The sequence below is a fragment of the Macaca thibetana genome, chromosome 16 (genome assembly GCF_024542745.1).
Source record: "Macaca thibetana thibetana isolate TM-01 chromosome 16, ASM2454274v1, whole genome shotgun sequence".
NCBI lineage: Eukaryota > Metazoa > Chordata > Mammalia > Primates > Cercopithecidae > Macaca > Macaca thibetana.
In genome coordinates this window covers 56,814,493-56,839,233 of record NC_065593.1, presented here as the reverse complement: position 1 = coordinate 56,839,233, position 24,741 = coordinate 56,814,493, and the positions used below count along the sequence as shown (strand labels likewise).

The 24,741-nt window shown below is 55.2% G+C and overlaps 1 protein-coding gene across 3 annotated transcripts in view; it reads left to right on the top strand.

Moving 5' to 3' along the window:
- The window catches only part of TBCD (tubulin folding cofactor D), a 188,891-nt gene that overhangs the window by 118,537 nt on the left and 45,613 nt on the right, over positions 1-24,741 (top strand). For all 3 annotated transcript variants that reach the window (XR_007720228.1, XM_050763665.1, XM_050763666.1), the window contains exons 15-17: positions 7,871-7,928; positions 14,263-14,292; positions 18,071-18,156. Coding sequence is in view for 2 of the 3 variants with exons in the window: in XM_050763665.1 (XP_050619622.1) it covers positions 7,871-7,928; positions 14,263-14,292; positions 18,071-18,156 (174 nt within the window). In the remaining variant the exon portion in view is untranslated. The remainder of the gene's footprint in view (positions 1-7,870; positions 7,929-14,262; positions 14,293-18,070; positions 18,157-24,741) is intronic.

Sequence of the window (24,741 nt, the reverse complement as noted above, 5' to 3'; positions counted from 1 at the left end):
TTAAACCTGTTTGTATGTATTTCTCGATGAGCCAGTTTTGTTCTGAGAATGAGAAAATTAGAGCCGTTTTAATAAGTGTCCAAATCAGGACAGTGTTCAACTTGTAGGTCCATATCTAGTTGATTGCTTGAATTAGCTTGGGAGTCTGTGGTTAGTTAAAAGCAGCGTTTTTCAGGCGTTGCTGTATTTGTCCTACGACATTCTGTGAGGTTGGGTAAAACACACACGCAGCAGCAGCTATCGTGACACTGACTTCTCATGGCAGGAGCCGGCTCCGTGGAAGTGGGCCAGGCTGTGGTCGTTCCTCCCGAGCCAGCTTTGCCTGCGGAAGCCCACGTGGCTCCCCAGAAGCTGGTCTCCGCACCGCTCTTGCTTCAGGTGAGCTGCCCGGCAGTGTGGCTGTGGCTTTGCGCAGTGTGTGGTCTGTGTCCGAATTGCTGAGCACTGCCGGGAGAGGAAGCCGGGAGCTCCTGGTGTCTCCTGGTGTCAGCTGGTCTGGCTGCCTTAGAGGAGCTGTTGAGCCGGACTGAACAACAGTGACCTTAGAGGCTTAGACCTGGTTAGGATGGTAGATGATTTTAAGTTTCTTCTCTTTCTTCCATTCTTTCCTCATTAATCAATGTTCCATACTTTAAATATAGTAATTTAAACAAATAGCAAATTTCAAGAATTCAGTGTAAAACGTGACCTTTCAGTATGATTGGCTGGAGCCAGAGACAATAAAGATGTAAGCCTATGTTCCTCTTCTGGCACATGTTAAAGGAAACCAGAAATTCTTGATTAGTGTTTTTCACTAGAACACGTGGCTTTATGGGTTTTAAAAAATGAACCTCTTGTTCACGTGTAAATGTGACACAAATTTCTATGCATTCTGAAAAGATTTAGAATAAACTGCCATTTGTTGTTAAAAATAGCAGTTATATAACCTTTTTTTTTTTTTTTTTTTTTTTCTTGAGACAGAGTCTTCCTCTGTCGCCCAGGCTGGAGTGCAGTGGTGCAATCTCGGCTCACTGCAACCTCTGCCTCTTGGGTTCAAGCAGTTCTTCTGCCTGCCGAGTAGCTGGGATTACAGGAGCACACCACCACCCCTGACTGATTGTTCTGTGTTTTTAGTAGAGATGGGCTTTCGCCGTGTTGGCGAGGCTGTTCTGGAACTCCTGACCTTGTGATCCACCCACCTTGGCCTCCCAAAGTGCTGGGATTACAGGTGTGAGCCACTGCACCCGGCTGCAGTTATAGAACTTTTAGTTATCAAAAGATCACATTCGTATGTCTTGATGAGTTTAATGATTCTGAGATTTCGTTAACAAAAGCCATTGTGATGTGTTGAAATAGGACTGATCTGAAAACAGTGCCGATGTAACGTGAGTTCCCTTTAATTTTAAACCCGCGTTTTCCTCTTACTTAGGCACTAGTTTGTTGTAAAGAGTGTAGAGAGGAAAAGGGAGTGCTTTTCTGTGGAGTTTTTCTGAAATTAAACTCAAAAGTTTCAGTTTCAAGTGGTGAAAGCAGTGTTAACAGAAGGCTTCCCAGATACTAATACTGGATCTTTTAAGCTCTTTAGATAATAAGTTGCTTTCCAAAATAACTTTTAATTCTGAACTCATTTTAGACTTCAAGAAGAATTCCAAAACCTGTAGAGATTTTCTAGACCCTCCACGGCGTTCTCCAACGTGAACGTCGCGCGTTCGGAAGCCGGGAGGTGCTGTGTGGGATAAAGGCCACTGACAGGCTGGTCTGCCCGGGACCCCCCGTGGCACCTGGTGGTCCTGTGCCCTTAGCCTCCTCCGCTCTGTGACGGCTTCTCAGTCTTCATCTTTCTTGATGTTGGGACACTTAAGAAATAGGTTTTAATCCATCCTGGCTAACAAGGTGAAACCCCGTCTCTACTAAAAACTACAAAAAACTAGCCGGGCGTGGTGGCGGATGCCTGTAGTCCCAGCTACTCGGGAGGCTGAGGCAGGAGAATGGCGTGAACCCGGGAGGCAGAGCTTGCAGTGAGCTGAGATCCGGCCACTGCACTCCAGCCTGGGCGACAGAGCGAGACTCCGTCTCAAAAAAAAAAAAAAAAAAAAAAAAAAAAAGAAATAGGTTTTATTGAGATTAATTCACCTGCCATAAAATTCACCCCTTTAGGGTCCACAGTTCAGTGGTTTTTAGTGTATTCTCAGACTTGAGGAGACCTCGCCCCACACAGAAGCCACGTGCACCAGGTCCCATCACCCGCTCCAAGCCCGGCACTGCCCGCCTGCCTTCCGCCCTTGTGGATGTGACCCTGCGACCTCCAGAGAGGACTGGCCAGGTGTTCTGTAGGATGCCCCTCTCTCCGTCATGTTTTCTCGTGCGTTACTGGAAAGAGCGATGTGAGGTGACCTGCCCTCCTCCGTGTGCTGTGCTGGGCCTGCAGCGCCCCACGACGGCCCCTGCTTGGTCTGGACCTTGATCCCTGGTCAAGATGGGGCCTGCCAGGTGCCTCTGCTTGAGGGGACTGTGCTTTCCTCTGTAACTAGCAGTGTTCTTGGGGGCACTCGAAGGCTGTGCAGCGTCCTGCTGTTTCTCCTTCGTTTTTCACGCCAGCCGAGCTCTGGCCAAGGACCTTGTTGTGGTCTGGTGGTTAGTTCCTGTTTCCCCACTCCGACGTTCAGTGATTGCAGCTCGTTCTTAAGGAAGCCTGGTTCCTTCCCAGCTTTGTTTCATCATTCGCTCCTGCCAGTGTGGACTCATGGGTCCTCATCCTGTTTTGGGGGTTATCCTCTAACACTATTGTTATTAATGTTGTTTGAGTTATAATCTAACACTAACTGTTGTTATTAATGTTACTGAAATTGCTCCAGCTTTGGCCACTTCAGGTTGGCTTCTGTGTCATTTCAGCAAGATCTTGTTCTTTTTTTTTTTTTTCCCTGAGCGTTTTTTCTTTCCTTCTGGCACCACAGGATGCACGTGGCTTATCTTTCTGCCCCTGCCCCAGCCCTGGCATCCACCACTGCCCAGGAATCTCAGATCCTCTCGGTGGAGAACGGTATTTGGAATCCAGGACGCTGGGCTTGGCCTCAGCTGCCTCTAGGTTCCCTCCCTCCTCTGTAGCCGAGCGTGTGCCCCTCTTCACAGTCCGCGTTTGCACAGACACCGGCTCTAGCCCAGCTTCTTCCTGGCCTCCCTTCGCGTGCCACGTCTGGGCCTCCTGTGCAGCACGCTCTGCTGTCATGCATCTGACGTGATTTCGGAGCTGCCAGCCCACACCTGTGTGAGCAACAGACCCACCACCCAGGCTGGGACGCTCTGTGCATCCTCCCCACCCCGGGCCTAGCATTGCTGGAGCCATCGCTCGGGTCAGCCCTTCTGGCGCTGCTGGTCCGGGATGCAGACGTGTCTGCCAGTTCCCTCTGTCCCGGTCCGGGATGCGGACGTGTCTGCCGGTCCCTTCTTGTGCCGGTCCGGGATGCGGACGTGTCTGCCGGTCCCCTCTGTGCCGGTTCCCTCTGTGCCGGTCCGGGATGCGGACGCGTCTGCCGATCCCTCTGTGCTGGGCTCCCCAGGTCTGTGATTGTTGCTTCTTCAATCTGCATGTGATTGTGTTCTACAACTCTAGTACCAAACGGGACAGTCCGTTTCCCCCCAAAACTCCCCAGTCTGCTCCCCAACCCTGGGCCACCATTGATCTGTGTTCGGTCCTCACAGTTTACCATTTCTGGAGTGTCTTAGAAACACAATAGGCTTTTGATTCTGGCTTCTTTGACTTGCAGGGCGCCCTTGGGACTCATCCCCGTGATCTCTCCTTTTGTTGCGGAGTGGTATGTTGCTGGACGGACGTGCTGGTCACAGGCCTGCCCGTCTCCTTGGGTGTCTCCAGTCCCTTCTGGAGGCTCAAGGGGGCTCAAGGGAAGACTCTGCTTCCCTGCCTGAGTTGCCCACGTTGCTTTGCTCATGGGCCCTTCATCCACCTTCACAGCCAGCCACATCCACGTCTGGCTGCATCCTTCGCATACTCTATGCCTGTGACCCTTTCTTCTGCCTCCGTGTCCGTCCTTCCTTCCCCCTTCCTGTATGTATTTATCTCCTTACCTGTCTACTTATCCGTCTGTCTAGATGGGGTCTTGCTGTGTTGGCCAGGCTGGACTCAAACTCCTGGGCTCGAGGGATCCTCCTTCCTCTGCCTCCCACAGGCAGATAGAACACAGGTGTGGCCAGGGCCGCTGGTGTGTGCCACCGTGTTTGGCACCCGCTGGGCTGCAGGAATAATCCAGGGCCCTCTCCCCATCTTAGGGTCAGCTGATTGCCAACCTTCATTCCCCTTTGCCACGTAAAGGAACGTATTTGAAGGGGGACACCCCATCTTTGGGAGGGGGTCTTATTCTGCTGAAGACAAGGGTGTGGACAGATGTGCTGTGACCAGGGTGGTTGGGCTTAGGACTTTGTTGTTGTTTACGTGGAGGAACTGAAAAGACCTAGGTGTGCTGCTGGATGCCCCAAGGATCTGGCCGGAGGAGGCAGGTAGAGAACAGGAGTAGGCGTCCAGGCCCTCAGGGCAGGTAGCGGGTGGGCTTCTGTGGTCTTGGGAGGTGCTGGGCCCGGAGGCGTCTGCAGGAACCGCAGGTCCCCACACAGTGACGCCGTCTGTCTGTCTGCAGGAGCAGGAGGGGCTGGGCGGGGAAGACGCAGGGTCTGTCTGAGCAGTGACCGTTCGGGAGGGACTTTGTTGTTGCCGTCTCCCCAGGGTGCAGAGGGCGGTGGTGTGGCCATCCTTGCGTTGTGAGTGAGCAAGTGGCCGAGGGGTAGACTTTGGACGGCTCAAGGCAGAACTCGGAAGGAAGCCGCGTACTCCCATAGCTCTGGGCTCTGTTTGTGGCTGTGGCCACACAGGACAGGGCCTCGGGGCAGGGAGGCCAGTGCTTTTGGGAAGGGCCTCCCCCAGCCCTCAGAAGCTTCCCACCCTATTCCCCTTGGGCTCCATCCTTCTTTTTTTTTTTTTTTTTTTTTTTTTCTGGCTTTGGTTCCTGGCTTCTGTTTGCAAGGCTGGCTGGACACTGCAGCCACCTGGGCTTGCTGCTGTGGCCTGGACGCTGGGGTCTGTCTCTGCCGATGGTGGTCTGCATACCAGAGCTGAGAAGTGACCTTGTGGTAGGAGGAGGCCTTTCCACCCCGAGACCACAGATTGTCCCTTCAGTAAACAAGCGTTTCTCTGAAATGTGAAATAAATGCTGTATCCACTGGTGATCCGTGGTTGTTAGGGATTAAACCGAGTAAACGTAGCTCATTTGGCCGCTCGCTGCTGGCGAGGGGCGTGGAGCTTCTGCAGCATCCCGGGGAGGTCCCGGAACGTGGGTCTGGGCTGTGCTGATGCTGGAGCAGCCGGCGGGGAGAGCTGCTAGGCCACTCCGGACAGCCCCGCACCCACTCTGGATGGAAGCTTCTCGTTCCCAGCCGAAACGGGCCTGCTGCCTGCTGCGGGGGCTGGAGGGGCCCCTCTGCTTGAGCTGCAGGGTACCCCGTGCCTACGTGGCCCTCCTGGCTTTGCCTGTGGTTGGTGGCTGTTTTGGGCTGTGCTGATGGCATTGTGGGGCCTCCTCTGGGCGTCAGCGCGTCTGAGCTTGACTGGGATGGAAAATGCACCTGGTGGTTTGTATTGTGTCGTTTCTGTTTTGCTTAATTTCGTTTGCCATTCTTATTTCCAAAGATGCTTCTATGTTTGTGCTATATTTCTAGTTTAACTTCCCACCCTTTCCATCCACGAATTTCTGTTTTTATTGTGGTTCTTGGTGACCACACACTCTTCTCTCTCTCCCCTTCCCTCCCCCCCTTCCCTCCCGCTCCCTCCCAGGCAGAGCCTGTGAGACTTGCAGGCATTTCCCCAGAATCGAGGCCCTCTTGGCCATCCAGCTGCTGCCCCACCCAACCTTTGGCCTCCCCCGGGGCTCCTGGTTGGTTGGGCGTCCCTGAAGCCCCAGCAGCAGAGCGCTTGGTCACGAGGCCCGAGTCACAAGCCCCAGCGTCTCCGAGGAAGTGCAGAGTCCGGCCGCAGGGAGGACTTTCTCAACCGGCCCTGGGGCCAGCTGTCCTCCTCCTTGTTTGCTGTGGGCTCACCTCTGTGGGCTGCTCACTCAGACACACTCCCACCCATTTCTCCTGCCTCCTTCAGTCTCTGCCCAGCACCCCGCTGTCAAGCTCCGCCCCCCCTACCCCTGATGCTGGACACGCTGGAGGAGACTGTGGCCCCAGAACCTGAGTCAGGAGTGCGAGGCTCTGTGGCATCTTCTGGGCCATCTCCAGGGCCTGGAGCAGGCACCTGTGCCCGGCGCTGGAGGTTGGGGGACAAGTGCTCTCTCTGATAAACGCCCCTGAGTTTCAGCTCTGTGGCTGTAGTTTGTAGGTCTCCTGGCTCAGCATCCCCAAGCCCACACCCTCGGGACTCATGGGGCCGAGGAGGGAGGAGCGCAGAGAACATGAGGATACATGAGCCCCTTGCCTGAGAGGTATGCTGTGAACCCGGAGAGCAAGGCCAGTGAGTCTGGGTCTGGGGCGACAGTGTGAGATGCAGAACAGGCGGGATGCTGTGAACCCGGAGACAAGGCCAGTGAGTCTGGGTCTGGGGCGACACACAGTGTGAGATGCAGAACAGGTGGGATGTCGCGTACATTGCGGCTGGTGGGGCCGGCGCCTCACACACGCCCTGGGAGTCAGGGTGTGGTGCTGACAGTGTCTGCGTTGCCAGGCTGGAGCGGGGCTTACTGTCTCTGCGTGGAACCCACACGCTTTTCCTCAGCTGGACGTATCTTTCACATTGAGCTTGTTTAACAGCAGAGGTGGTGAGAGGGCGCACAGCTGGCATCACCACTGTCCCCTGTGCGTGTCCCCGGCATCCTTCATGTGGACGCGGGCCCCGCCCCATGGCTCAGGTCTGTCAACGTCCCTAGAATGAGGCAGAGCACTTGGCCCCTAGGAGACCTGGAAGCCAGGAACCTGGGAGGCGCTGGCGGCTGTGGAGGCCGCTTATCTCCACGTGTCTGGAATTCTGTTTTCCACCTTTTCCCTTTAGGCTGGTGGGAGGCACAATCGCTCACGCCTTCTTTAGAAAGAGTGTCGTCTGCCCCAAACGCCCTGTGTTCTGTGCGGTGTCCGACGAGAGTGTTCTGGGTTATTCACAGTAACTAAGCTGGGCGATCTCACGAGAGGACGTAATGAGGCCCAAGGAGTCTGACGGGGGCCAGGAGAAGCCTTGTCTGAGTGTGGCTCGCGTGGGGGCAGTGCCTTGGCGTCTGTGTGTGGTGCGGTGGTTTTCCTGACGCTGTCTGGAAGGGGCCTCTGCCAGACACCCTGCCTACAGGGCCTCAGGCCCCTCTGGGCACGGTGGGTGCTCATGCGTTTCTGCAGTTAGGCTGTGTGCGCGGCGTGGTCTCCAGGACCGGGACAGCCCCTGCCCTGGGGCATTTCTGTCGGCCACCTTGGTTTGCCCCCCCCCCCCCCCCCCCCCGGCTAAACGCTGCCAGTTCTCGTCCTCCAGGGTACCCCATTTCTGTCTTTTCGCTCACTGGACCTCCCCTCCTCCCACTCCGCACCAGCACAGCAGGCCAGGTGCGTTCTGCCCCAGGCCCTGTCCTCACGGCTCTTTGATCCTGCACCCTTGGTGTGTGCTGTCTCGTGGCTCTCCTTAGAACCAGGGTCAGCCACCCCCAGCTCCCGCATGGCGTCTGGTGTCTTAGGGGTCACATGTGTCTGTCTGCAGTGCCTGGTGCCTCCAGCTGCGTGTTGCTTGCGGGGCGTGTCTGAACCTCAAGTGGGCTTGAGTCGTGAGAGAAAGGCTTTCTCATCGACACTGTGTGGTCTGTACTATTTTACAGATGTCTTTTTAATTAATTCTTTCTCTTTTTCACAGCGCACTGGTGATCGCCGCGGTGTTTGACCGAGATATAAACTGCAGAAGAGCAGCCTCTGTAAGTTTTCTCATTTTGATATTTCCTTTCATGAAGGTAGGGGGTGGACCTGGTCTCCCCGACGCTCCTCTGTGGGCTGCCACCTGGCCAGCTCACCCGTCAACAGCAGGAGCCGCGAGGGAGCTGCCGAGAGTGCCAGCTGGCAGCCCGCTGGTTCTCACTGCCTCTGGGTGTCGGGGAGGGCCGTGGTCTTCGGTGTGTGAAGGGCGGCCAGGGTTAAGTCCCCACACCCCAGGTATCCCCAGAGCTGCAGCCATCACTGCTGGGGGTTGCTGGGCGATGCAGGCGAGCGGGACGCTTCCCGATGACAGGTCTCAGTGCAGGCAGCTGCGCGCTGAAGACGCGAAAGAGAGTGGGTTCTGCGAGGGTGGCCGGAATGTGGTGGCGGGACGGTCACTCACCAGCTGACTTTGAGCCTCGGGAGGGACTGTTGCGAGCAGTGGTCAGCTCTGCTTCACCCGGCCACACTCACCCGGGCCTTGCTGGCTGTGGGGCCTGCAGGACTGGGTGCGTCTTGATCACAGATGGCTGGTTTCCTCCAGAGGGAGCTCTGTGACGTTTGGGGTGAATTCTCAGTGTGAGGAGCGGTAGCAAGTGCTGCCACGCTGACCAGACTACTTCATTTGGCTCGGAGCTGGGCTGGAGCGAGGCCTGAGTCTCTCGGGACCACAGAGAGCGGGCAGCTGAGACGTGGACCAGTCTCAAGATGAGAGTCTTGATTTCAGATACAGATAAGATGCTGAACACGTTTTAAGAGGGTGAGAACGGAGAGGCAGCGCTTTGAGAAAGAGGGAGGGGTGAGGCTGGCTTTTGGTGATGGGGTGGGCCCATCCTCATGGGCTCGAGCTGCTGGAACTCTGTGTCCAGGCTCAGCATCGTTGGCTTAGTGGGAACCTGTTGAGGGAGCTGTTCACGCTTCCGTTACTGTCAGACTCGGGGGCCAGTGGGCCAGGTGGAAGGGGTGCTGGGACTGGTGAGGATTTCCTGTCAGCCCTGCAGTGTGTGGGACTGTGCAGGTGCAGAGCTGGTTTTCTCTCTCACGTGCAGGAGCTCGGATGATGCCTTTAAGTCTTTCTGGTCATCTTGTGTAGCTTGTGGTGGCCTCTGCCTGCCGTCTGTGTCCTGAAGTAGTGAGAAGTCTTTCTCTGCCTCAGGTCCTTTAAAACTGGAGAGAATTCAGCAGGAGCGCTCAGAGGCTCTTCTCTGTCCCTGAAGCTGCTCCTGTTTTGTCTTCAGTGTCAGTAGAAAACCTCACAATTTTTTCGGGAAGTCGTCACATTTTTGCCTTGATATTTACCCAGAGGCAGTAATTGTAAGACTTTGAAATATAATAAAATTTTATGTTAAATCTGTACTTAGAAATAAGCTTTTAGATTTTCTTTACTGCAACCTAAGACATTTCATGGGAAGCAGTAATAAAATTACTTAGGCTTCTGTGAACCCTGAATATGAGGTGAAATAATATAAATCATTTTTTCACATTAAAATCCCTTTAAACTGGCAATAAATCTTTTCTGGTAAATACCACCAGAGTGCACCTTGCTTACCCAGTAGCTTGCAAAATTAAAACAGCCAAAGGTAAAAGATTCCCTGTTTGAAGCCTATTAGGAAATGTGAGGATTGAGGGCCTCAGCACTGGGAATCATTTTTTCCAGCTGTGGAGCTGCTGCTTTCAGATAAAGACGTCTCGGCCTTCCTGCCTCCGCTGGGTCCCTGTTCCTCGCCGTCTCCCTGGGTGAGGTCTCGGTCTTCCTGCCTCCGCTGGGTCCCTGTTCCTCGCCGTCTCCCTGGGTGAGGTCACCCCTGGGGGCCCCGAGGCCTCCTCGGCACCGGCCAGGAGGCAGCAGTGAAAGGCATTGAAGTCCCGTCCCTCCTTGGGGCTGGACACGGTCCCTTGCCCCTGAACTCTAGACGCCCTGCATCGCCTTGGTGCTCCCATGTCGAGATCGGCCACGGCAGCAAAGGCTGCGGTCGTGCATCCCGCGGTTCGTGACCCTCCCAGTGACGCGGTGAGGAAGGTGCTGCAGCTGGTTCTCAGCACTGGCAGGAGCGCGGCGACTCAGGCAGTCAGCGTGTGAGTGAGTTTGTGAAAACCGTTCCAGCTGTTCGCGCGGCGACTCGGGCAGTCAGCGTGTGAGTGAGTTTGTGAAAACCGTTCCAGCTGTTCGCGCGGCGACTCGGGCAGTCAGCGTGTGAGTGAGTTTGTGAAAACCGTTCCAGCTGTGTTCGTTGCTGAGCGCTGGTTTGTCTGCGCGTTGGAAGGAGTCTAGCAGCCCCCAGAGGTGCTGACGTGGCAGGAAGACGTGTCCCCTGCCGGGAAGGAAGGGGCAGTAGAGACGGGGTGGTCGTGGCTTCTTGTTCATCACGAGGAGGGGGTGGGGATGGGGCCCCTGTTCACTGACAGTTAAAGTAAAGGCCCTTAAAGCCCCCATTTAACTGAAAATATTTTAAATCTTTTCATCCAGCATTTCATTGGATATTTAGTGTCTGACCTCTTATTTGTGACTTTTTATTTTGGGATAATTGAGATTTATATGCAGTGCGTCCCTTCCTTCCCTCCCTTCTTCCCTCCCTCCATCCTTCCCTCCCTCCCTCCCTCCTTCCTTTCCTTCTTCCCTTCTTCCTTCCCTCCTTCCCTCCTTTCTTCCCTCCCTCCCTCCCTTCTTCCCTCCCTCCCTCCCTTCTTCTCTCCCTCCCTCCCTTCTTCTCTCCCTCCCTCCCTCCCTTTTTCCCTCCTTTCCTTCCCAGTGCAGTGGTGCGATCTTGGCTCATTGCAACCTCCGCCTCCCCCGTTCAAGCAATTCTCCTGCCTCAGCCTCCCGAGTTGCTGGGATTACAGGCGTGCACCACCACGCCTGGCTACTTTTTGTATTTTTAGTAGAGACAGGGTTTCATCATGTTGGCCAGGATGGTCTCGGACTCCTGACCTCAACTGATCTGCCCGTCTCAGCCTCCCAAAGTGCTGGGATTACAGACGTGAGCCATTGCGCCTGGCAGAGATTTACATGCAGTTTTAAAGACTAATGCAGGGAGAGCCCATGCGTGTTTCACCATTGCCTCCATGATAAAATCTGGCAAAAGTGCAGTGGAACGTCGCAGCCTAGACATGAACATTGAGCCAACCCACCAGCCTTATTCCTACTTCCTTGGTTTTACCCGTACCCGTGTGTGTGTACGTGTGTGCGCACGTGTGTGTATGTGTGTGCGAGGGCACATGTGTGCGTGTGTGCATGTGTGTGTGCGTGTGTGCACCATGCACGCTCACGCGTTTAGTTCTGTGTGATTGTATCACATACAAATTCATGTATCCACTACCACAGTCAGGATACAGAGCAGCCCCATCTCCCCGAGAGGCCCTGTGCTCCTGCTTTGCCCACAGCCCCTGCTGTTTCCGTCTCCTGACCCTTGGCAGCCACTGGTCGGCTCTCCGTTGCCTATTCTGTCATCTTGGGAATGCCGTGTAAATGAACTCTGTGGCCTCCAAGGCTGTAGCTTTCTTCTCTCGGCACAGCTCCCCGGAGACCTGCCCCGAGCTGCTGTTGCTGGGGGTGCCGTGGTTTGTGTGACCGTTTATGTGTTAGGGCATCAGGATGGTTTCTGGTCTTTAAGCTGCTGTAAACGTTCGTGTTAAGGTTTTCGTGTGAGTGTAGCTTCCGTTTTTCTGGGATAAATGCCAGGAGTAGTTTCTGGGTCGTGGTAGTTGGACATTTAAACTGCTTTCTAGAGCAGCTGCTCCATTCACGTTCGCACCACCACCTGTCAGCAGCCCTGCCTTTCTCTGTCCTCGCCTGTGTCTGATGTGGCCACCGTTTTCTGTGTCGGCCTTTCTGACAGGCATGTGGTGATGTGTTGTTGTGGGCTTTCCCTGCGCTTCTGTCATGCCTGGTGGTGCGGAGTATCTTTCACGGGCTTACTTGCCATCTGTACCTCCTCTTTGGTGAAATGTCTGCTCAGGTCTTTACTCATTTTCTAAGTGGATTGTTTTTTGTTGTTGAGTTTTGAGCACTCTTTACATATGTGGGATTCTGGTCCTGTGTTGGATTTGTGTTTGGCTCTCTGCCAGTCTGTGGCTCATCTTTCCATCCTCTTTAATAGGGCAGAGTTTTTAATTTTTTAATTCTGCTGGGGTCTTGGTCAGTTTTTTTGTTTTTGTGGATCATGTTTTAGTGCTTTGTAAGACATGAAGACTTTCTTAAGGTCTGGGAACTCCGCCTCACCGGGTCCCAGGGATGCTGTCCCGTGTGTTCTGCTCTGCTGGTTGGTCTGCGTGTCTGTTCCGCCAGCGCGCACCGTGTGACGGGCTGTGCTGTGACGCTGCTGCGCGTCGTCAGCCTTCGCACTGGGTAGGGCGATGCCTCCCAGCGTCTGCTTTTTCAGGATTGTTTTCCCTGTTTTAAGGCTTGTGCTTTTCCACATAAGTCTTGAATTTTTAAAACATCTTTTAGATACCGCTGGAATAGTACATGTGTTCCTAAATAGTGTGCATTATATTAACATCAGAGTATATTTTTGTTGCGTTGCCTTTTGGCGGGTTTTGTTTCTTACTTTCCTATTGAATTTATCTCAAAAGTCACAAAATGGCAAACGGCAGCAGTCAGGCCTCTTCCCTCCCGGTGTAAGAGCTGCACGGGAGCCCGCCGCGAAGCGCCTGTTTCCGCCCATCTCCAGCCCAGCCCAGGGGTCTGCCTTGGAACCACCTGCATGTCTGGTTTCTGTGTGACTGGCCAGAGGTGGCAGGTGCGTCTGTTCCTTTTCCCTGGGGTTGGGGGCACAGACCCTGGGTGGCTGTGTTTCGGTTCCTTACCTGGTGCCCGTCTGTGTGTGCACCTGCCAGCAGCCCTCACTCGGCCTTGCTCTCAGGAAGCCCCCAGGCGAGCGTTGGCAGGAATCCTGCCGGGCAGGAGGTCGCTTCTCCAGCGCGTGCTCCCTGAAGCCGCCAGCCTCCCTGACCTCACCCCGTGCTGGTGGCGTGTGTGGTGTGGCGTGTGTGGTGTGGCCGTGTGTGGTGTGGCGTGTGTGGTGTGGCGTGTGTGGTGTGGCGTGTGTGGTGTGGCCGTGTGTGGTGTGGCGTGTGTGGTGTGGCGTGTGTGGTGTGGCGTGTGTGGTGTGGTGTGGCGTGTGTGTGTGTGGCGTGTGTGGTGTGGCGTGTGTGGTGTGGCGTGTGTGGTGTGGCGTGTGTGGTGTGGCGTGTGTGGTGGTGTGGCCGTGTGTGGTGTGGCGTGTGTGGTGTGGCGTGTGTGGTGTGGCGTGTGTGGTGTGGCGTGTGTGGTGTGGCGTGTGTGGTGTGGCGTGTGTGGTGTGGCGTGTGTGGTGTGGCCGTGTGTGCTGGTGGCCGTGTGTGGTGTGGCGTATGTGCTGGTGGCCGTGTGTGGTGTGGCCGTGTGTGGTGTGGCGTGTGTGCTGGTGGCCGTGTGTGGTGTGGCGTGTGGTGTGGTGTGTGTGGTGGCCGTGTGTGGTGTGGCGTGTGTGGTGTGGCGTGTGTGGTGTGGCCGTGTGTGGTGTGGCGTGTGTGGTGTGGCCGTGTGTGGTGTGGCGTGTGTGGTGTGGCGTGTGTGGTGTGGCGTGTGTGGTGTGGCGTGTGTGGTGTGGCGTGTATGGTGTGGCGTGTGTGGTGTGGCCGTGTGTGCAGTTTGCTGGGTCTTCCTGGGAGGCTGAAGTCTCCTGTGCCTCCAGCCCCGAGAACTCTGAGCCCAGGTGCTTTTGGGAAGGACGGGGCACCAGCTGGTGACACATGGGAAGGGAAGTGTGTTTGTCACCTTGCCCAGGTAACCTGCTCTACCTGGTTGGTGCGCCCAGAGGGCAGGGTGTGTGGGGAGGACATGAGAGGCCTCCTGGAAGCACTTCATCCTGTTGAAGTTCACATTTCAACCTTTTCAGCAGCCCCTGCTCTGGGCCTGTGCCCGGCCTGGGACTCGGCCTGTTGACACTGTGCCATGGGTGTGGGCAGAGCGCCCTCCCTGGAGGGCGGCACGCGGTGCCAGTTGGTGACCATGAGCTGCCTCACAGAGCTCCTGAGGAAGAGTGTTGGGGCTCTGGGCTGTGATTTAACAGCTGGGGCCTCCGCGTGGTGCTGCTGGGAGGCTCAGTGGTAAAGGCCAGTTTTCAGGATGTATCTGAGTTTATAAACTTGAATTCTTAAATTGTGGTTTTAAAGAGCACCAGGACGTAAAAACAGAGTGACACACCTTGAGGCTCTGTTCAGCCAACAACGAGGGCTTTTATTTAAAAAATAAAGCCGTGGGTCATTGACGTTGCGCTGTTTGTTCTGAACTTGCCTCTGGTGTTGGCGGAAGCTGACCTCGCTTACCTGCTGTGTTTGTTCTTTGCTCCGCAGGCCGCCTTCCAGGAGAATGTGGGGAGACAGGTATGGCTGCTTTTAAACACCTTTATTCCAAAAGCTTCCTGCAGGTTTACAGGTAGGAATCTGGAGAGCCATAACCCCGGTGTCTTTTCGCACTGCGAGGTGTGGTGTGGCTACATCGGCGGCAGGGTCACCGGGAACCTGCACGTACAGCAGTTTGCACACACAGGCCGGAAAGCTGTGCTTTACGTGTTGCCAAGGGCCACATAATGTGACTCTGCAGTGGGGGGCGGGTCCCTGGGACCAGGCTGGCCTTGCAGGGACGCAGACCTGACCCCGCCTCATCCCACACAGAGCAGGAGCTGACTCTGTTGACGTCAGCGCGTGCCTCATCCGGACCGTAGGCGGGCCCAGAAGCCAGCTCCCAGGAGCTGTGGACCCCACGACCCCTCGTCATGCTGGGGCTGCTTTTGCTGTGCCCTCTGACCCTGACATCTGGTCACTGGTCAGCTTCACCTGTGAATGGGGGCCCAGGTTATTCATGTTGTGTGATGACGTCACATCTTGGGTGTGTGGTCGGGCCTTGCAGGATAGTGGGACAGAGGCCGGAGAGCGGACCAGGGTCTGGGCTGGACCTGGGCGGGAAGCAAGGTTCCCAGAGAAGTCAGCCGAGAAGGTTCTGGAGTTCCCAGGCAGCAAAGCAAATGCAGCTGGGGTCTGGGCTGTGGCTGGGTCGTGTGGGGTGGATGGTGTGCACGTGGCCTGCGGACCTTTCTGACCTGTGGGGAACCCTCCAGGCAAAGATGTCCGACTTGGAGTGGAAGCATCAAGGCCAAATGAGTCCAGAGGAAAAGCCGGACGCCAGCGTCAGCTGGAGAGGCGGGCGGATGAGGACTTGTGCATGTTATTGAAATGGTTCTCGAGGAGCCTGGCACGAGTGGTGTGGGCGGCTTTCTGTAGACAAAGCCCAGGAAGGGGCGTGACTTCCTCTTGTTGGCCCGAGGTGGCCGAGGCCCACCCAGTGTCCTTGGGGTGCCGTGGGGTCTGCATGTGTTCAGAGCCCTGAGCCCTGGTAGGAGCCAGTTCATTAGGAAGAGACACCAGCCTAGGAAGGGGAGCCTGGGTGTGCAGACAGCAAGAGCCGCACAGGCCGAGGAGAACATGAATGAGGTTTGGGCTTTTGAGTGGAGAGTGCAGCTGCTGTGAGGAAGAACGAGCTTCTTGGAAACCACTTAGCTGAGCTGACGGACTTGCCAGCTTCCTGGAAAGTGACAGCCCAGGAGACGCCGTCTCCCTGTTCCTGGGCTTCCAACCCCTCCAGAGCCCCCGCCGGAGGGGGCGTGCTGAGGCCAGAGCCCGGGGTGGCGACCACGCTGTGTGGGCCTGGGGCACACTCCACCGTCACACTCTGTTCCGGGTTCCCAGATGCCGCTTCCTGGGAGGAGCAGCCGGTCGCGTAGGGAGCCACGGGGCCCTGCAGCTGAGCTGACCGGCTTCCCTATGTGTGTGGCTAGATTTGAGCCCCGTTACCTTTGTCGGGGCAGCTTAGGTTGGGGATTGATTGACAGGGAAAGGAAAAGCCTTTAAACTTGGTCTAAATTTAGGCAAGCAGCCAAAAAATGGGATATTCCTGTGGGTGCAGGAGTCTTGCACCTCAGTCCTGAGCCTGAGCCCCGTGAGTCTCAGAGCATCCGGCACAGTGACCAGCATGCGGACGGTAGCAGGAGCCTCGTGGAAGAAGCTGCACAGACTCTGAAGAGACACAGACTTTGACAGGGGTGTGAGATGCGCAGGTCCGGAGTGTCCCCGGCCCGCACGGCCATGTCCTGCTGAGGTTGGATAGAAACATTTGAGAAAAAGGTCGAGAACTTGGCAAAGCAAATGGGAGCGGACATGTTATGTAGCACGCAGGGAAGCAGCCTAAAAACCCTTGGATGTGGAGAAGGCTGTTTCTAATACACAGATTTGGAATGAAGTTGTAAGAAACGCATTTACAGTAGAGGCTACTGGGTAACAGCAGCAGAGATGGGGGGTGGTTGGGGAGCGGCCTGGGGGACATGGAGGGGGCTGGGGGCAGAGACGAGGGACCAGCTTCTCTGTCCAGGCTCATCTTGGCTGGAATTGGAGACTCTGGTCCTGAGTGGTCTCTGCCTTCTCCCCACTGAGCCCGGGGGCTCTTCAGCAGGTGGTGACTAACCCATGGGCAACTTCCATGTCCAGGGCCTGCCAGACATGCCAGCCCTACGACCCTGCTCCTAGGCGAGTGCTGTCTGGGCCCCCAGCACCATCGGGCCCTCGTGGTGGCCTGTCCACACCCAGGCCCCCAACTTCCTCCCTGCACAGGTGGGGAAGTTGAGGCTCAGGGCAGCTGAGCCCACCTTTGTCTGCTCGGAGCCTGTTGTTCCAGCTCCAGCCTGGCCAGACAGAGCCTTAGCCCCTGTGTTGGTCTTGCTTTGTTCTCACCGTGGGGGGGATGCTGGTCACAGAGTCCCCTTGTTCTTGTTCTCAGTGAGACCTGGTCCTGGGCCGCCCCGGACGTTTCCCTGGGCTCCTGCCTGCCGTAATGTGGGACATGGAGTTGCACCCCAGTGGGCGACATCCCAGGTTGTGGCACCTGCTGTCTTTCCGCAGAGTGAGCTGTGACACCTCCACTCGGGTGCCGGTTTCTCCCCTGTTCCACGGTTCAGTGAAGGACGCTCGTGCTGTCACTGATTCCAGCAGCCTCAGGCAGAAGTTTCTGGTATCTCCATCAGCCCAAGCTCCCAGTGTAACCCTTGGGAAGGATTTTCTGGGAGAAAGCCGCATGGTACCTGCTTATTCCGGCTCTCCTGGCGGGAAGCAGGGATGTGGCCCTGGGTGTTCTCAGGAGAGCTGGCTGTTCAGCTACTTCATTTGCGAAGCGATGACACGGACGAAGGTGTGAGGTGTTCATGATGAAGTGCAGGGTGGTGATGAGTGTGTTAAAGTCAAGGAGGGATCTGGATCCCAGCCTCAGAGGTGGGCAGGCCTGGGAGGCCTTTGAAAAACCCTGCTGCGGTTTATAGCTGTAAGGCTTTCTGTGTTTGGTTCAAAGTTTGTCATTTGTATTTTCTTAGGAAATTATTTATGTTGTTTCCAGAATTTCAAATCCTGGAACCTGAGAGTGGTCTCAGTAACACCATGCAGCCTTCGGGGCTGGAGCTGGGGCTCCACTGGGGCTCCACTGGGAGACTGTCGTGGGGTGGGAAGAGGTCCGCCTCTCCCATGTCAGAGCCTTGGGGGCTGCTGGTCCTCGATGCTTCTGGGGTCAGCTGTCACCACCCCCCAGAACCGGCTGGGCCGGCTGCCCCCAGTCAACGTCCTGCCCGCCCAGGACAGCCGAGCGAGGCCTGGGCTCTGGTCCAGGTTTTGCAGACTGGGCAGGCGGCTGCATCCCCAACCTGACCCGGGCCTGCTTGCTCTGGTGTGCACCGACCTGCCAGCTTTGTGGCATGGGGCTCGGGCTGGTGGAGGTCAGTGGCTGGAACACTGTTGAAACCTGAAGCCCATTTACGGTGTATGTTTTAAGGAAAGGTCTCCTACAACATACCGAAGTGGAAACGTTTGAGTTGTTTGAAAACGATGAAATCCTTGTGAGTGGTTTCAGTCGTTGGGCGTGGTGTGGTCTAGGGAGCCCGTCAGGAAGTCAGTGTGGCGTGGAAGTCCTCGGTGAGCAGTGTCTGTGGTGTGTGGCTCGCTTGCCACCTGCCTCAGGGCTCGGGGTTCGTGAGTGTCAGTGTCTGTGGATATGATGATGGAACTTGGTAAAATGCCTTTGCTCATTCAAATTCTTCTTTTTCCCCCAATTTCACTTTTTTATTAGGGCACTTTCCCGCATGGGATTGATATTTTGACCACAGCCGACTATTTTGCTGTCGGTAACAGAACCAACTGTTTCCTGGTTATAAGGTAAGTTTTTAATGTATATCACAAAAATAGAATATCCTAAAATCAGATTGGATGTCAAAAATCAGCTTCCACCATTTTCTTTTTTCATCCTGTAATGTCCACTAAATGTAACGTGGTTTTTGTGTGAAAAATTAAAAATGGAATTGGGACAGTTATCGAAACTTGTGTTTCATGTTGATTGGACTCACCTCATGCTTTACTCGGTAGATGGGAGACATTTACTCAAGTGTTAAAGCGGGGCTCAGCTTCAGGAGTGCGGCCTTGCCGTGAGTGCTGTCCCTGCTTATGATTTCTCTCCTGGTCGCCCCGTTTTACCCGTACTGCTTCTGTGCGGGGCTTGGAGTTTGACAGGAAGCAGCTGCAAGCACGGCCGCGCCTCCTCCTGACACTTCCCTACTGGATGTCCTAAATGCTTTCCCAGTTTGAAATCTTGGATTAGAAGGGACTGTTTCTTTTTCTGTTTCGGTGCTAGAAAGTGTTTTGAAGTTGAAGTTATCTGTAGATTGTTTATGAAATGAGTAGGAGGTATTTTAGAAATCAGTTTAGAAACAAATACTTAGCACCTCTAATTGCAGTTTACAGAATTATATCACATTTTTGTAGTTGTATAATTAGGTACTGGGGAGGTTACTTCAGTTGTCTTAGTTGATCCATCGCAGCAGATATGCGAGAAAGGATGTGACTTTATTTATTTTTGGAGGTGGAGTCTAGCTCTGTCGCCCAGGCTGGAGTGCCGTGGGGTGTGACTTTATGAAGTGATTTATTTGCCTTAAATTAGGACAAGAAGCATGCCTGATGCATGTTTAACATTATTAACCATTAAATACCTTAAAGATCGATTCCCCAACAGCCCTGCTGTGTAGACCGTGAAGAAAGGACGTTTCTCCATCACCAGCCTGGGCAGAATTTTCAAAATGTAGCGTTTGAACCTCTTTCCCAGGAAGGATCTTTGAACACATCTATCTGTATTTTTATATCCTTTCAATTTTCCTCAACATTTAATGTCCTTTTTTGCCTTATCAGTTCTTTCCTATTAATACTTGGCCGTATATTTTATGTGGAAAATCTACTGGCCGGGTGCAGTGGCTCACGCCTGTAATCCCAGCACTCTGGGAGGCCAAGGCAGGTGGATCACCTGAGGTCAGGAGTTGGCGAAACCCCGTGTCTACTAAAAATACAAAAATTAGCCAGGCGTGGTGGCAGGTGCCTGTAGTCCCAGCTACTCAGGAGGCTGAGGCAGGAGAATCACTCGAGCCCAGGAAGCGGAGGTTGCAGTGAGCCGAGATCGCGCCACTGCAGTCTAGCCTGGACAACAGAGTGAGATTCCATCTCAAGAAAAGGAAAATCTACCGCCTTTTCCCGAGTTTCCTGGGTAACATACCTGACGGCTAATGGAAGCTTTAACATGTTTCCCTTGTTGCTGAGGTTTCTAAGCCAGCCTAAAACTTGCATGTAATTAGCTGTGTGCGTTTTATAAAAACATTTGCCAACACGAGACCTGGGTCCAGGCATGTCTTCCCTCAGTGTGTTTGGCTTCCTCACGGTGCCAGGCCCTGCGTGCCGACCAGATGCCACCTTCTGAGGACACACCGGCAGGCAGGCCCCTCCAGTCCTGAGTGCGGCATCGCGGGGACCGGCGGTTGTGGCTGCACCCTAGCACCACGGGGCCCCCTGTACCCCAGGCGGGGTCCTGCTGTCAGCCTGGACCTTGGGGTGAGGGAGGCAGTGGTCCTGTTCAGCAGAGGGCATGGGATTGGGCACAGCCCAACAGGGAGGAGAGTTAACAGGGCCCTGGGCCCTGGTGGGGAGCTGTTGGGGGCCTCTGAGCCATAGTGAAGAGTGTGGATTGTCCTGAGGTCCTGGCACTTTGATGGTCAGGTCTGTGTTTTGAATATATCACTGTGGCAGTATTTGGTGACTGGAAATAAGGAGAGGGCTTGGGGGCTCTCGGGAAAGGGGAGAGGGTTGGGGGCCTGGAGGTGTGCCCACTGGAGGAAGGTGGGAGTTGCCAGGGCATTACACAGGGTCTCAGGGCAGTGTTGGCGTCGCTCCGCAGGTGGAGGGCACAGCCGAGGGCGACAGTGTCGTTGAGTGTGAGGAGGTCGGGGCTCAGCTTACACGTGCCGGCCTGTGAGGAAGCTTCAGCCGTGCTGACACGGAGATGTTTCCTCTGCAAATTGGAGTTTCGGACACACAGACTGGAACTGAACTAATGGAAGGGCCCCCGGGAAGACTGTCAGGCGAGACGAGGAGGATGGGGGAACCAGCCGTCGCCCCACTCTCCTGTTTATCGTCACAGCCGCGTTGAGGATTTTGTAAATGTTAACACCTGTAAATTCGTACCTGTCACCACAATCAAGACGAGAAAAGACCCAGGTTTCCCCTTTGCCCTTTTGGGGTCCCTCCCCTCCCACCCCCTTCTTCACGCAACCCTGGTCTGTTGCCGTCACTGCAGCTGTGTCTGCGTTTCCCGAAGCTCTGTGTGAATGGGTTCAGGCAGTGGGCGCCCTCCTCACTCACGCTGGCTTCCTCCGCCCCGTGTGAATGGTGTGAATGGGTTCAGGCAGTGGGCCCCCTCCTCACTCGCGCTGGCTTCCTCCGCCCCGTGTGAATGGTGTGAATGGTGTGAATGGTGTGAATGGGTCCAGGCAGTGGGCACCCTCCTCACTCACGCTGGCTTCCTCCGCCCCGTGTGAATGGTGTGAATGGTGTGAATGGTGTGAATGGTGTGAATGGGTTCAGGCAGTGGGCACCCTCCTCACTCACGCTGGCTTCCTCCACCCCGTGTGAATGGTGTGAATGGTGTGAATGGGTTCAGGCAGTGGGCCCCCTCCTCACTCACACTGGCTTCCTCCGCCCTGTGTGAATGGTGTGAATGGTGTGAATAGGTCCAGGCAGTGGGCCCCCTCCTCACTCATGCTGGCTTCCTCCGCCCCGTGTGAATGGTGTGAATGGGTTCAGGCAGTGGGCACCCTCCTCACGCGCGCTGGCTTCCTCCGCCCCGTGTGAATGGTGTGAATGGTGTGAATGGTGTGAATGGTGTGAATGGGTTCAGGCAGTGGGCACCCTCCTCACTCACGCTGGCTTCCTCCCACCCCGTGTGAATGGTGTGAATGGTGTGAATGGGTTCAGGCAGTGGGCCCCCTCCTCACTCACACTGGCTTCCTCCGCCCTGTGTGAATGGTGTGAATGGTGTGAATAGGTCCAGGCAGTGGGCCCCCTCCTCACTCATGCTGGCTTCCTCCGCCCCGTGTGAATGGTGTGAATGGTGTGAATGGGTTCAGGCAGTGGGCACCCTCCTCACGCGCGCTGGCTTCCTCCGCCCCGTGTGAATGGTGTGAATGGTGTGAATGGGTCCAGGCAGTGGGCACCCTCCTCACTCACGCTGGCTTCCTCCGCCCCGTGTGAATGGTGTGAATGGTGTGAATGGGTCCAGGCAGTGGGCACCCTCCTCACTCACGCTGGCTTCCTCCGCCCCGTGTGAATGGTGTGAATGGTGTGAATGGTGTGAATGGGTCCAGGCAGTGGGCCCCCTCCTCACTCACGCTGGCTTCCTCCGCCCCGTGTGAATGGTGTGAATGGTGTGAATGGTGTGAATGGTGTGAATGGGTTCAGGCAGTGGGCACCCTCCTCACTCACGCTGGCTTCCTCCGCCCCGTGTGAATGGTGTGAATGGTGTGAATGGTGTGAATGGGTTCAGGCAGTGGGCCCCCTCCTCACTCACACTGGCTTCCTCCGCCCTGTGTGAATGGTGTGAATGGGTTCAGGCAGTGGGCACCCTCCTCACTCACGCTGGCTTCCTCCACCCCGTGTGAATGGTGTGAATGGTGTGAATGGGTTCAGGCAGTGGGCACCCTCCTCACTCACACTGGCTTCCTCCGCCCCGTGTGAATGGTGTGAATGGTGTGAATAGGTCCAGGCAGTGGGCCCCCTCCTCACTCACGCTGGCTTCCTCCGCCCCGTGTGAATGGTGTGAATGGTGTGAATGGGTTCAGGCAGTGGGCCCCCTCCTCACTCACGCTGGCTTCCTCCGCCCCGTGTGAATGGTGTGAATGGGTTCAGGCAGTGGGCACCCTCCTCACTCACGCTGGCTTCCTCCACCCCGTGTGAATGGTGTGAATGGTGTGAATGGTGTGAATAGGTCCAGGCAGTGGGCACCCTCCTCACTCACACTGGCTTCCTCCACCCCGTGTGAATGGTGTGAATGGTGTGAATGGTGTGAATGGGTCCAGGCAGTGGGCACCCTCCTCACTCACGCTGGCTTCCTCCGCCCCGTGTGAATGGTGTGAATGGTGTGAATGGGTTCAGGCAGTGGGCGCCCTCCTCACTCACACTGGCTTCCTCTGCCCCGTGTGAATGGGTTCAGGCAGTGGGCACCCTCCTCACTCACGCTGGCTTCCTCCGCCCTGTGTGAATGGTGTGAATGGTGTGAATGGGTTCAGGCAGTGGGCGCCCTCCTCACTCACACTGGCTTCCTCCGCTCCGTGCTTCCTGCAGACTTTCCGCCTGGGGGGACCATCCACGGAGCCTCCAGGGCAGGGGTGTGGTGCACAGCATCTGTCTCCACTCACCTGGTGAGGGGCTTCTGGGCAGTGTCCCGTCTGGGTTATCACAAATGCAGCTGCGGTGAACGTGTGTACACGTCTGTCTTTGGCCTGCACTCTTGTTGTCTGGCATAGATGCCCAGAGCTGGGTGGCTGTGCTGTAAGGTTTTTTGGTCTTTTTGAGACAGAGCCTTGCTCTGTCACCCAGGCTGGAGTGAGGTGGCACAGTCACGGCTCACTGCAGCCTTGACCTCCTGAGTCCAAGCGATCCTCCCACCTCAGCCTCCCGAGTAGCTGGGACCACAGGTGCGTGCCACCACGCCTGGCTAATTTTTGTATTTTTTTGTAGAGATGACAAATCATGTTGCCCAGGGTGGTCTTGAACTCCTGGTCTCAAGTGATCCGCCTGCCTTGACCTCCCAAGATGCTGGCATTACAGGCATGAGCCACCACACCCTGCCTGTAACTTCTTACGCAATGGCCACACGACTTTCAGCGTGGTGGCACCACTTATGAAATGGCCACACGACTTTCAGCGTGGTGGTGCCACGCACCCCCAGGGCCGGATGGTAGCTCGGGGTCCGGGGTCTTTGCCGGCACTGGGGGTGTTTGGTCTTTCAAGCTTGGCTACTGTCGTGGGGTGTGGAAGCAGCTCACTAACTTGTGTCTAGTGACTGATGATGCTGTTCCAGTCATCATCCATTTCAGGGGTGTGTTTAACAAATCTTTCGCCCATTTATTAGGTTAGTGGTTTTCTTCCTATTGAGAATTTGAGAATTCTTCATGCATTCTGCATACAATTCCTTTTTTCAGATGCTTTCTTGCTACATATTTCCTCCCACTCTGTGGCTTTTCCTTTCAGTATCCCTTATATTCCTAAGTCAAACCCTTTTTTAAAAAAAATCAGCTTTGGGCCGGGCGCGGTGGCTCATGCCTGTAATTCCAGCACTTTGGGAGACTGAAGTAGGCAGATCACGATGACAAGAGATCATCCTGGCCAACATGGTGAAACCCCATCTCTACCAAAAATACAAAAACTAGCCAGGCGTGGTGGCGCTCACCTGTAGTCCCAGCTGCTCGGGAGGCTGAGGCAGGAGAATTGCTTGAACCTAGGAAGTGGAGGTTGCAGTGAGCCGAGATCACGCCACTGCATTCCATCCTGGTGACAGAGCAAGACTCCGCCTCAAAAAAAAAAAAAAAAATCAGTTTTATCTTTGTACATCTGCTTTATTACATGTGGTTTACATGTAGTAAAATCACCAGTTTTCAATACGGGTTTCAGTATGGTGGCGGGTGTGGCAGATGTGAGCCGTTGAACGACCACACCGTGGTCAGCACTGTGCACACGACCCTCCCTCCGGAGGCCCCATCCTGCTGGCACTCCTGTCCCTGGGGCTCCACCAGTTTAGAATCTGCAGGTGGCTTCCTTTGTCAGCTCCCTGCCTCCTCAGCTCCCTGTGTTTCGGGGTTCCTCAGTGGTTCTCGCTGCGTGGTCGCCCCACCAGCTGAGGGGCTTTGAGCCCCGTGGGTTTTGGTGTGGGCGCATGGCACAGCTTCTGTTCTCCCTGGCTGTTTTTCTGTCGGGGTGAGCAGTCATGAGGACTTTGGGTGTTTTGGTCTTCCTGCTGTTGTAAATTTCCTTCTCTGATTTCTGGTATCTTCAGCGTCGAGCGTCCTTTTAAAAATATATTTTATCGTCTTTTGCTTTTCAATAATTTTTTATGTTCCTATTGTATAAGCTCCTCAAAGCAAGGAAGCCTCAAAGTCAACTGTTTGCTTGTGTATTTCCTGAATTGGTGAATGACATCTCGTCCACATACTCAGCTCACTTGCTTCTCCTCTCATTGCCCACACATGGCTGGTGACCTCCGTCTGCCACTTCCACATCCCTAATAGGCCTCAGACACGCCTCATCCTGGGACCCTCTCTATGCCGTCACCTCACTTCCAGCTGCCTTTGTCTCGCAGAAGCGTCCGAGCTGACCCTGCACCCTCACGCCCTGACCTCTCCCATCCGTGCTTTGCCCGTGGGTTCTGTCTGG